General features: G+C 34.1%; 1 protein-coding gene across 1 annotated transcript in view; it reads left to right on the forward strand.

Annotated features, from left to right (window-relative positions):
• Positions 1-12,982, forward strand: part of KCNT2 (potassium channel, sodium activated subfamily T, member 2) — a 318,603-nt gene that overhangs the window by 277,021 nt on the left and 28,600 nt on the right. The window contains exons 24-25 of the mRNA XM_012650477.1: positions 1,709-1,792; positions 2,715-2,843. Coding sequence (XP_012505931.1) covers positions 1,709-1,792; positions 2,715-2,843 — 213 coding nt within the window. The remainder of the gene's footprint in view (positions 1-1,708; positions 1,793-2,714; positions 2,844-12,982) is intronic.

Raw genomic sequence — 12,982 nt, forward strand, 5'->3', positions numbered from 1 at the left:
TTTATTATAATCTTTTTTGTCTCTGCCAGAAACTGAGCAATATTTCAGTAATACTTCACATTCTCCGATTGAAGTAATCATACAATCTTTAAATAGTTCCATTAAAAGGAAAAAGATATTCACAGGGCTTTAAATTTGATAACATTAATCTCCAATTAAGCATTGAAGCATTTTGTTTTGCTTATTTTTCTGGATTATTTATTTATGTACCTTCTTCTATAATTGCTTGACTGAACAAACTAATCCAAAGATAGTAAAAGCTTTTCTGCTGACCTTTGGACTAATTCTGCCCACGAGTACGCCTCCAGCAATGTCAGGAACCATCTGCTTGTGTCAGATGAGTGTCTGAGCAAACACAACACGGGAGAATAAATGCTCCTCTTTTCCCTAAAGTTTCCAGACGCATTATCATCTGGGTGCCCTAGGAGTCAGGGCATGCACCTGAAACACCGTTACCACACACATACTTCTCATCTCTTAAAGAGACTAGATTGCAAGGGCGGGCTTGTTGTAGAGCAATGTTGAAACTGAAGATTTTGTATCAATAGGAACCAAATGCTTGGGCATTATTATGCACCAGTGATATTTTTTAGTCACCCTATCCCATGTCTGAATAAAATCGTATAAAGAAGACTAATGTATAAGTTAAATAGAAGGAAAACTATTTTGTAGAAGTGGAAAGCGCTAGTTTTTTTCTTTCACTTCATTTTTGCCTCACATTTATGTTATAAATATAAAAAGGAAATTTGGTGTTTTCTGAAGCTTCTGCAGAAAGTGTAAACTGGAACTCTAGTTTTTAAAGTCTTAAATATAACACTCTCCATCCAATACATACGTGTGTGTATAACTGAAACAAAAAAAATTCAACACTTTGCCTTTCTGCTTATAAACTGCTATATTATTTTCTGTCTTATTGAAAGATTTCCTATTTCATTTAAAAATTTGCTGGCCATAACCCGTAACTATTTTGTGACTTGTTTGAAAAGCATTTAACTAAAGGACTTCAGAATTAGCAAAATCTAGAGAATAATTTCTCTTCTGTGGGACTTTTCATAGGTTGTTCATGGTTTTTGAAATACTGGAAATGATTTTCAATCACCCTTTCTTTAACTTTTTACTAAGAAAATGGTCTATGTGTCTGTAAAGACTGTTCTAGCTTTCAAACTTTCCAACATAAGAGATGCACTGTTACCCCAGGAAATGCAGTGATTCAAATTAAAAAAAAAAAAACCACTCCATTTTAGCATGGAATGATGTGGAAAGAGAATATATGCAATGAATGAATGATAAATATAGTTTAGAAATGTATTTTACTACCATAGAGCTTAGCCCTAAAAAACAGACTGAAATTTTTCATCGCAAATCGATTTTAATTCTTCCTAGTTTTTGTAATATTCACCATTTTGTTTGTAATTTTTTTGTTATTAAAAAAATCTAAAAATGTTTTTATATGCCTAATAGCACACATAAAATGTAAGCATAGCAAGATATTTTTAGATAATAATTATTTCCCATAATTCTTGATGAACAGCTTAACTGTATGTGTTTATTTAGGACACTGAGAAGATAGACTTTTATTATTTTTTTGTATGGAGGCTTAATGATGTGTTATAAGAAGTAATCTTTTGGAAGCGGTTAGCTGTTCACACTCCTAGCTGTTCTGTACATCTCATACACATAACAAATACATATTTTGTTTTTACTGCAGTCATTTGTGAAGGATTATATGATTTCAATCACCAGACTTCTGTTGGGACTGGACACTACACCTGGATCAGGGTTTCTTTGTTCTGTAAGTCAATCTCTAGAATAGAAGATTGCTCTGATAGAAGGTTTTGAAATTCATCTACCAGGTCTTTTGGCTAACTCTTCTATGTCATATATTATTGTTTTCTAATGTATGTCCAAAGAGTTGCATCGAGGTTTTTAAATTCCTTAAAAATTTTCAGGGAAATGTATTATTTTTAATTAATAATCATAAAAATAGCCATTCCGTATAAAATTCAGAACAAGGGTTTTTGTTCGTTTGTTTGTTTGTTTCCCTAACGGACAATTTGAGACTGACAGGTTCAGACATAGGGTACCATACTGTCTGGGAAAACAGTGATCATTCAGTTTGACCCCTTTGTTTTATAGATGAGGATAACTATGTCCAAGTATATTAAATGAAGTGACTTACTAACAACAGTTCAGATTTGCAAGTAGCAAAAAGGTACTAGAACTCATGTTTCTTGTCTGTTAGCCCTGTGCTTTTTCTGCCACACGCCTTTGTCAATATGGATGTTAGAAGAACATTGGGTTTAACAAGGCTTTTTTGTACTGAAGTATCTTTTGCATTTTACATTTTATAGCATGAGCAGACCCTATCCACTGAATACCAGTGGCAGACTCCAGTTATTACAACACTCAGAAAAGTCTCCACATGGTTTACATCTCCAAGTCAATCACCAGTGCTCTATTGCCTACTGGTATTGAACTAATATAATATCATACTGCCCCAAATTGAATACTCAGATTTCTCAAGTTTGGGTGAACCTCCCAGGGTAAGCTAAGGTGGAGTACTATAAATATATTTAATATACAGATAAGCATTTATGAAATATTACTTTGAGATTTCAAAATATTAATAAATTCTGCCTTTAAGAAGTGAAAAATAACCATTGGGTTTTTAATTCTTAAACATCTAATATGTAAATAATTCATATGTATTATAGATGAAAATCACTGAGGATGACTTATGGATCAGAACTTATGCCAGACTTTATCAGAAGTTGTGTTCCTCTACTGGAGATGTTCCTATTGGAATCTACAGGACTGAATCTCAGAAACTTACTACATCTGAGGTTTGGAAATATCAAAATATTCCTGTTTCGATGTATTATCTGTTGAATACGATCATTCGTAAATTTGGAAATTGATTTCTAAAAAATGTCATAGAAAGTAAACAAGAATTCTATGTGAATACATAGTGTTGAATCTCAGAAACAAAAATCTTGTGAACTATTTGTTTTAGAAGACTATGTCAGAATTTCACAAAATATTGTTGGCTAAGGGGCTATTGTAGTTTATGGACATTGGACTCTGGATGTCTTTTGTAGATCTAGGATTATCCATTTCTAGAAGATTGTCAGGAAGCAGATTAATTTTAAATAACCTTGAGCTTCTGACACATAAGAAAAGTTCTCAGGGCAAGCAACCTAGATTTCTAATATATTCATCAACTGCATATATTAGCATTTGGAAGGAAGCAAGACAAAGAGAACCTAGTAACTGTTGAAATTCATATTTCTCAATCTCTAGATTGAAGACCACTCTAAAGCCAAAAGAAATCTCCAGCAGTCGTGCCAGACCTTCCCAGAGGAAATCTCAGTAAATGTAATAACAAACTAGGGCCCATTAGCATGGAGGGATGATTTTGATGAGTGCATGCAGCTGAAAACATATTCACATTTTGATTTGGTCACTTCATGTGGTTCTAAGTAGTTTTTATACCCTTAGCAAAACATTATCTTTTAAGTCAGAATCTCTTATTAAATAAAGATTCTGGATAAATGTACTATCCTATCAATATCTATAAACTTATTTAATATAAATTATCATTTATATTCTTGAAATATTTTTCTTCTTCAGACACTTCAATTATTATAAATTTTAAGGAAATTTTTGTTAGCCATTTGTTTTTTGGGTCTTATGCAAAATTACTTCAACTGTGAGGCTTGATCGGTCATATGTATTTCAGTAGTCTATATTATCATTAAACCACTTGGTGATTAAATCAACAATCCATGCATGGAAAATAAGAGCTTTATAAAAAGCATAAGAGTAATGTAGTAGATTTTTAGTTTTGTGTTGTTGTCAAAATTTATAATTTGACAGTTAACATAAGTGGCCAGCAGAAAATAGTTCAGTTTATCTGAGATTTTCTTTATGGTTTTACTGTAGCTTCACGGGTGTTAAATGAAGCTTTGTTGTTATCTCTCCTGCTGATTTCAAGTTTTTCTTTGGCTGTGGTCCCTGTGGATCACACCACAAAAAGTGAGACCAAATCAGAGAAAGTCAGGAATGCCTAAATGGAGAAACATCCCAGATAGTTAAATATGGAAGATGGTTTGTCCACATATGCCTAAAATTTTAAGAATACTGGATCTAAAAATTATTATTTGGTGGAAGGTTAAGAGAAGACCAAGTGTTTTTGCACCGAAGCAATCAAGCATCATCATAGTCTACTTGGGCTGCTATAACAAAATACCACAGACTGGGTGGGTTATAAGCAACATCGATTTAATTTCCACGGTCCTGGAGGCTGGAAAGTTGAAGATTCAGGCACCAGCCCTAGGTGTCTGGTGAGGGCTTGCTCCTTGGTTCTCAGATGGCCGTTTTCTCCCTGTGTCCTCACATGGTGAAAAGGGCCAGGGTCTCTGAGAGGCCTCTTTCATAAGGAGCCCTTGTGACCTAATCACCTTTCAAAAGCCCCACTTCAGATACCATCACATTGGGGATTAGGTTTCCGCATATGAATTTTGGATGGGGGTTGGGGGGAACAAACATTCAGTCTATACAAACCTTTTGTTTTTTTTGAAAGTGGTAAGTACAAAGAAGATTTTCTTTTCTTTTTTTTTTTTTTTTTTTTTTTTGAGACAGAGTCTCACTGTGTTGCCCGGGCTAGAGTGCCGTGGCGTCAGCCTAGCTCACAGCAACCTCAAACTCCTGGGCTCTAGCAATCCTTCTGCCTCAGCCTCCCGAGTAGCTGGGACTACAGGCATGCGCCACCATGCCCAGCTAATTTTTTGTATATATTTTTAGTTGTCTGATTAATTTCTTTCTATTTTTAGTAGAGATAGGGTCTCGCTCTTGCTCAGGCTGGTCTCGAACTTCTGAGCTCAAACAAACTGCCCGCCTCAGCCTCCCAGAGTGCTAGGATTACAGGCGTGAGCCACCACGCCCGGCAAAGAAGATTTTCATACAGCACAGTATTATCACATTCTTATCTCACATCTAAGCTTGGTGAATTTCAGTACAGTAACTTCTGGCCTTAGTCAAGTCCACATCCATGTTAGTCACTTTATGTTATTGAAAGACTCTATTGTGTGCTGTTTTCATTGTAGGTAGGGAAAGGATAACAGCATTTGTAGTGTCATCAGGGGGTACTTAACTACATTTTGGTCAACCCTGCCATCACAAGTGAAGATCATCTCAGTAAAATGCTTTTGAATCTGCAAATCTCTATCTTGTATAAAAAACACATATCATAGGGAAGATAAAAAGAAACTGGGTTAAATAAAGATAATACTTCCTGTTTTCCTATGTTGAATTCAATTCATCTTTGGGCACATATATTTTTATTTAAATTTTATATCCTGCCTATTGTAGAAAGAATTGAGGTAAAAATAATTAAGATAAATATAGGACAATCAAGTATTTTTTACAGCAAAATATATTAATAGAGGCAGAGAAATTCATCAACTTCTAACATATGCTGAGTGCTACAGTTGAGTCCAACTTCTTTTATTTTCATGGCAAATAAGGCAAAAATAGAACTGTGTTGATTTATATAGTAATTATAGTCTGAAACATGAAAGGATAAAGTTCATTTCACAAAAGATTTATTTTTCCTGATCACTCGTTAAAAGGATGAGTATATGCTGTACTGCTTTAATTTAGAGATTTTGGATAAGATGATAAATAGTATCTCCCTTCATTTACAGTTTTGCAAGATGCAAAAGTACCATTAAAGTAGATATCCCTTACGTTAATCTTCTATTTAATAGAATCCAAAAAACAGAGGGGGTCATCAATTAAATCTTAATCTAGAAAAAGAATAGAGTTTTGCGTAAAGAAGGAAATATTATTGTTTTCTGATTATATAAAAACACAGAATAAGAGCTTAGTGGATCTAATGAAATGAAAGATGTCTTAGACATTTCACCATTACTCTCAAATATTAGATGGTTCAAAAAAATAAAGTTTTGAAATTCAAATAACTCATCATTGCTCAAAATGCCTATTTTCTGTTACTTGAATTCAAGGAAGAAACCAGATTTCAGGAGGTAAAAACTTTATTCAGTAATTAGAAGTGGAGAGCCTCATATTTTTGCTTAGACAGCTCTCAGATCCTCGTTCTGTCTGATGGCAGGAAAAACTGTGCCATTGTCTTTCACGCCAATGGCAAATACTGAAGGTTTATTCTGTGGAGCTGGTGTGTGGACTGGGGGACTGTGGACAGAGGTGAGGGCCAGGAGCACCACAGCGAATTTTGAGTGCTAAGGAAAAAGTTATATTCTGTGTGATTTACCTTTCTACAGTAAATTGGAAGGGTCTTCCCTAGAGAATTTGATCAAGACAAGTGGAAGAGCCTAAAAATATAGACATGGGACATTGTCTAGTTCAGTAATCCAGCCAGATCACCATGAAACTCAACAATAAAAAGTAACTCACTCAGAGCTTTCAATAAATTTATTATTCTCTTATTCTTTAATAAGACAATTAAAAATTCCCTGCTATATCAGGAAAGCTTCTAATATGAAATATAGATACCAAAATAGACAAACATGAAGAAAAAGAGAAACTTGTAGAAGAGACAGCCTGTTGAGGGACAAGAAAATTTAAAAACATAAAATAAAAACTTCCACTCCTAGGTATTTATCCAAGAGAAATGAATATATATTCACAGAAAGATTTGAACACAAATGTTCTTAGCAGCATTACTAATAATTGCTAAAAATTGGAAACAATCTAATGTCCTTTAACTGGTGAACAGAGAGATAAATTGTGATGTATCCCCACAAGGAAATATTATTTAGTAACAGAAACAAACTACTTATACATGCTGCAACTTTGATGAACCTCCAAAACAAGTTAAATGAAAGAAGACAAACGCAAGAGACAACATATTGAATGATTCCATTTCCATGAAATGCCATAAAAGGCAAAGGTATAGAGACAGAAAGTGGATTATTGATTGCCTAAAGCAGGGAGAGGTCAGGAGAATGGAGATTAACAGCTAAAGGATTTGATGGAACTCATTGGGGTGATGGAAATAATCTAAAACTGCTTTGTCATGATGCTTTACACAACTTGTAAGTTAACTGAAATAACTTTGAATTTAATACTTGAATGGGTGAATCACATGATATGTCATGTATGTATCAGTAAAGTTATATGCTAAAAAATGTAATTAATATTATTAGAAATATAATAAATTATAAGAATGAAAGATGAATAATAAAATATAATTGAAAAGAATATTTAGATAATAAAAAGAACTGAGAAATTAAAAATATAATAACAGAAGTGGAAAAGTTTATAACATAAAGTTCACAAAATTGCTGATAAGTTAGAGCAAGGATTCAAAACATGAAAATAGTAAAGAAAAGATAAAACGGGGGAACTAGTCTAGGAGGTCTAAGATCTGAATCTTACGATTTTAAGATAGAGGAATTGCAGTAGAATTGAGGTAATATTAGTGAAATAATTCTAGAATCATTCCAGAATAAAAGAGTGTTGGTTTCCAAATAGGAAGGGTCCCCAAGTGCCCACAATAATGAATTAAAGTGAAGTCATATCAAGGTATGGCATCGTAAATCTTAGAACACTGAAGGAAAGAGGAAGATCCTAAAAGCCTTCAGAGAGATTAGGCAGGAGACTATGGGATAGTCCCATGTCCCATTCAAAATATCATTTGGGATTTCTCAACAGCAACACCGTAAGCCAGAACACAATGGAACAATGCTCTCAAGACTAAAGGAATGTTAGTTTCAGATTAGAATTCTATACCCAGCCAAAGCTGTCAAAATTGTGTAAGAATACAATAAATAATATTTCAAATATGCATACTCTCCAAAAATATCCTTCCCATGCCTGCTTTCTAAAGAGCCTACTTCCACCAAAATGAATGAGTAAAATGAGGATGGAACCATGATATGTAGGACACCAGACATTTTATGGAAATGAGGTGACAAGAGTGAAGTCAAGAAATTCCCAGAATGGTGGTGAGAGGATCACCAGGCATAAAGGGAGATCCAGAGCAGAAGGTCAGAAGCCTCAGAGAAATTTCTTAATAAAGATGAAATCTGTGGATTACCGGATGCATCTCAGTATCTTTAAAAAAATTAGACAGTTGCCAAAGAGTTCACAATGAATTATTGTATATATCTGAGCAATTGATAAAATAAAACAATTATTAATTTTAGGAATATAGCACTACCATCAATGATAAAGAATGTGTGCGGGAAATGAATACCAACCACATATCTTATATATCTCATTTGTAATTGTACTTAGTCATAATATGTACTCAATTTTGACCCATCCAAAATTATATTGAGCTATTTTGAGACGAAGGGAGATGGCAAAGGTAGTGAAATATATGGAAATGATTGTAAATTCCTCCTCTTCCAGAGTACAAGGTCAATAGATAGAAGAAGAAATTGAAAATATTAAGAAGTTACAATCAAGTATCTTATATAGAATCAGAGAGGTAAAGACCAACATAAACAGCTAAAAAACACAAAAGTAGATGGGTCCTATGGGAGGCAAATGAGAGAGCTTATGATGGAAGCTGCTACTTTTCAAAACAAATATGATATTTTCTGACTGTTTTAACTATGCATTGCAACTAATGGATTTATAGGCATAAAGTAGCGATACTAGACCCATTCATTGATTATTTCTTCAGTATATACTTTTAAGTGATAATTCTATCCCGTTCTCTGAAGAATTCTATTAAAGGTCAACATTTTATGTAATAAAGTAATAGAAAGGTAAAATAATAGAAAGACTCATGGCTTTGCTTCCTTGTTTTTTCGTGTAGTTTTAAAAAGCACATTTTAAAGGTGGATGCAGGTTGTCACGCCACATCATTTTCTAGCCTGCCTTTAATATCTTCCCATGTTCTGTTTGAGAAAAAATATTTGTATCGTAAGTTACATCTTTGACATAACTGCTTTGCTTGTGGCGGTGGGGGAAGCCCTGAATGCTTTAGTAGACACCTTTGAAAAGACAAATAATGACATGGAATAGTCATAATCAAAATCCATAAAATTTATAAAGGACCCGGAATACTATCTTATTTATTTCCAGTGGGCTATAGATTGGTGGAAGCAGTCACACAAACACAAGCAGTGAGTAAAGTGTGCACGCACACTGTGGCTGGGAAATCAGTCTAGGGAGAGTAGGGTAGAGAGAGAGCTGCTCCTTTGTAACTAGTTACGTGTCACCATGCCAGGAGAACTTCTACCACTGTCTATAATAGATATTTCTATTTCAGGAAATTTTTGCAAACATTAATTCTCCTGGTTCAAAAAACAATACAGCAGCATTGACATACACACACACAAATGAAGACAAAAACAAAAAAGAGAAAGAATACAGGAAGGACAAGGACTCATGCTCCTTTGGGTGGACAAAAGGGAACAATATTTTCCTCCTCAATTCCTCCTACAGAATCATGAATTCCAAAAAGTTCACTAGACTCATTTGGCGGCAAAACTTCACCAGAGCTGTTGTGAGATTATTTATAATGTTACTTGCTCTTCTTGAACTGAACATTTATACTTTCATCACAGAAATATTAATGTTTTTCATTATAAAATTCTACCCAGGTCCCACTGGGAGCATTGCCTACCATACAGCATATGATATGGTATTAACTTTCCAATATCTCAAAAGTTCTGCATTAATTAACATATTTGTCCCTGTGCTTTTTTAGGTAAGCGAGGGTGGACCTGCATTTGCTTCCAGTTTTCCACTGTACCGAAAATCTCATTTGCTTGAAATATACTATATCCAGTGAATATTTTACGAGAAACTAGAAAGAGATCGTTTAAAGTATATTAGAGTACCAACATCTGTTGCAGTGTATGCAGTAAACTGTGGAATATGTTACCCTAATTTTTGGTCACCTTTCCAATCAATAAATCCTAGAGCTTTCAAAAATGTGCACAGTGAATTAATCCTTGATGGCTCCATCTGCCATTCATTAACTCTTTTTTTTTTTTGAGACAGAGTTTCACTCTGTTGCCCGGGTTAGAGTGCCGGTGGCGTCAGCTTAGCTCACAGAAACCTCAAACTCCTGGGCTCAAGCGATTCTCCTGCCTCAGCCTCCCGAGTAGCTGGGACTACAGGCACGCGCCACCATGGCCGGCTAATTTTTTCTATATATTTTTAGATGTCCAATTAATTTCTTGGTCTCACTCTTGCTGAGGCTGGTCTCGAACTCCTGAGCTCAAACAATCCGCCCGCCTCGGCCTCCCAGAGTGCTAGGATTACAGGCGTGAGCCACCATGCCCGGCCCCATTAACTCTTTACTATTAAAATGGAAAGGAGCATTTTAAATATATTATTAAAATAAACATTTACCTTTTATAAAATCTCATTAATAAAATGATTTTAGTAAGGATTAGCATTGAATGGTTTCAAAATTCTGGCTGCCCATTCTCTGCTGTTATTCTCTCAAATAACATTTATTTCACTGTGCCATGTGTTAGGATTCCTGAGATGAATAATTTCAAGGAGACCACAATCAAATGTTTGTTATGCATTTCTTATATTTGCAATAATAGTAAGATAATACTGCTATAATACTAATAATAATGAGTGAGACTTGAGCTGTATTACATCAAAGAACATAATTGAAAATTTTACTTCTACATTTTTAAAAGTGAGTAGACTGTTATTCTTTAGTATTTAAAAATAAGATAATCATGGTTTTTATAACCCATAAATTCTTAGCTATTGTACATTGACCGAGAAGATCAATTTTTAGGTTCTATAGCCAATGTGAAAACTCAGAATATTTCTATCAATTTAATTACATTTGCATATAGGAGAAAAAAACAATCTTTCTGTAAGATCTAAAGTTAAAAATAATAATACAGATATTAATACTGATTATTGTCAATAATTATATCACATATTCTCTTATGAATATGATAATAGCTTCATAAGCTACTATCAATTATATTTTCTTCTTCTAGCAAGTCTTTTTCTTTCTATCAAACTTTGGAAGACAATTTTAGCCAAACAAAAAACAATCTAACAAGAATAAATCTTTAGGCCGGGCGCGGTGGCTCACGCCTGTAATCCTAACACTCTGGGAGGCCGAGGCAGGTGGATTGTTTGAGCTCAGGAGTTCGAAACCAGCCTGAGCAAGAGCGAGACCCCGTCTCTACTAAAATAGAAAGAAATTAATCAGACAACTAAAAATATATAGAAAAAATTAGCCGGGCATGGTGGCACATGCCTGTAGTCCCAGCTACTCGGGAGGCTGAGGCAGAAGGATCGCTTGAGCCCAGGAGTTTGAGGTTGCTGTGAGCTAGGATAATGCCACGGCACTCTAGCCCGGGCAACACAGTGAGATTCTGTCTCAAAAAAAAAAAAAAAAGAATAAATCTTTAGTAAACTTTAAAAATAATAACTTATTCTTTACCTAATTTTGTTCGAAAGCCCTATGTTAAATAATCGCATAGTTAGATTATAGGCATTATGTGGGTATATGTCATATTTTGTCCTTGTTGCTGATTTTTTCATGTATGTATTATTTTGTCATTGTTTAAACTGTATTTTGTGTTTCTTTTTTCCTCCCCTTGTGTCAGTCTCGAAAAGTAGCATCACAAGTGAGTATTTTCTGTTTGTCTCCCTTTCCTCAAATGGTGTAATATATGAATTCAGAGCTATTGAAGGAAAAGAATATTAAAGATTGAATTCAATATTTCAAATGAAATAAATTCAACTGAAATGCTTATAAATGCTTTCTTTTCAAATTAGTGTATTTATATTTCCCCAATAGTACTGAAAATTAATTTTACCTGTTTGTCTTCAAATTTTGTTCATGTATTAATCCAATTTGGGCTTTTTTTCAGGTTATCAATATGTCAATTACATAAAAGCTTTAGTTAACATTGAGAAACTAATGGACATATTTAAAAGTCTAAAATCCTCAGTTATTTTGTTTAGTTTTTTAAATTTGTTTTTTGTACAGACAGAATTGTGCTGAATAATAGATGCTCATCTTTCAAAATTTCAGGGCTAATATAAACTGAAGTTAAAACACAAATTGATTCTTTGGAAAAATATTAAGATTGAACAAAACATGCTAACCATTCTTTCCTGATATTTGCCATTGTAAAGATTAAATTCTAAGGTGTATTGTGTTTTCACAATTATATACTAACTACAGGCAATGAAAGATATTTCAGTATGTTATTATGGATTTTAAAGTTATTTGAAAACTAGTTTTCTTTTGCTTTTCAAATGTTAGTTAAACAAATCCCTCACCTACTCTACAGACCTGATGCTCTTCTTAGTACATGCACTGATTAGACATAAAAGCTTATAGATTCCAGACTGATGTATTTCAGAAGCTGTTTTACTTGACTGAGGTGTATAAGAATATGCTTGGAAATATTCTTGTAGTGAGACTACTTAAGACCTCTTCTGTTAGCAAATTTCCAGCTATTAATACATTATTAACTGTAGTTGCTATGCTATACCTTAGGTCTACAGATCTTATTCATCTTATAACTGAAAGTTTGTATATGGATGAACATCTTCCCATTTCTATCATCCCCTGACCCCTGGTAACCCCCATTCCACTCTTTTTCTATGAGTTCAACAATTTTAGGGACGGGAAACAACATGGATAAACCTGAACAATATCATGCTAAGTATAAGCCAGACCCAGAAAGACAGATATTCTTCAGTCTTTAGCCAAAATTCTTTAAATGAGTAAAACTTAGACAAGTTAACTCAACCAAAAGTAAAAACTTAGGCAGTATTAGATATGAGTTTAGAATTTATTATTATCTGACACCAGAGACTCTTGTTTTTTTTTGTTTGTTTGTTTTTTATTTCAGCATTTTATGGGGTACAAGTTTAGGTTACATATATTGCCTTTGCCCCATCCGAGTCAGAGCTTCAAGCGTGTCCATTCCCCAGACAGTGTGTATCGCACACCCATTAGGTGTGAATATCCCCCTTCCCTCCT

The sequence above is a fragment of the Propithecus coquereli genome, unplaced genomic scaffold, assembly GCF_000956105.1.
Source record: "Propithecus coquereli isolate 6110/MARCELLA unplaced genomic scaffold, Pcoq_1.0 Scaffold328, whole genome shotgun sequence".
Taxonomy (NCBI): domain Eukaryota; kingdom Metazoa; phylum Chordata; class Mammalia; order Primates; family Indriidae; genus Propithecus; species Propithecus coquereli.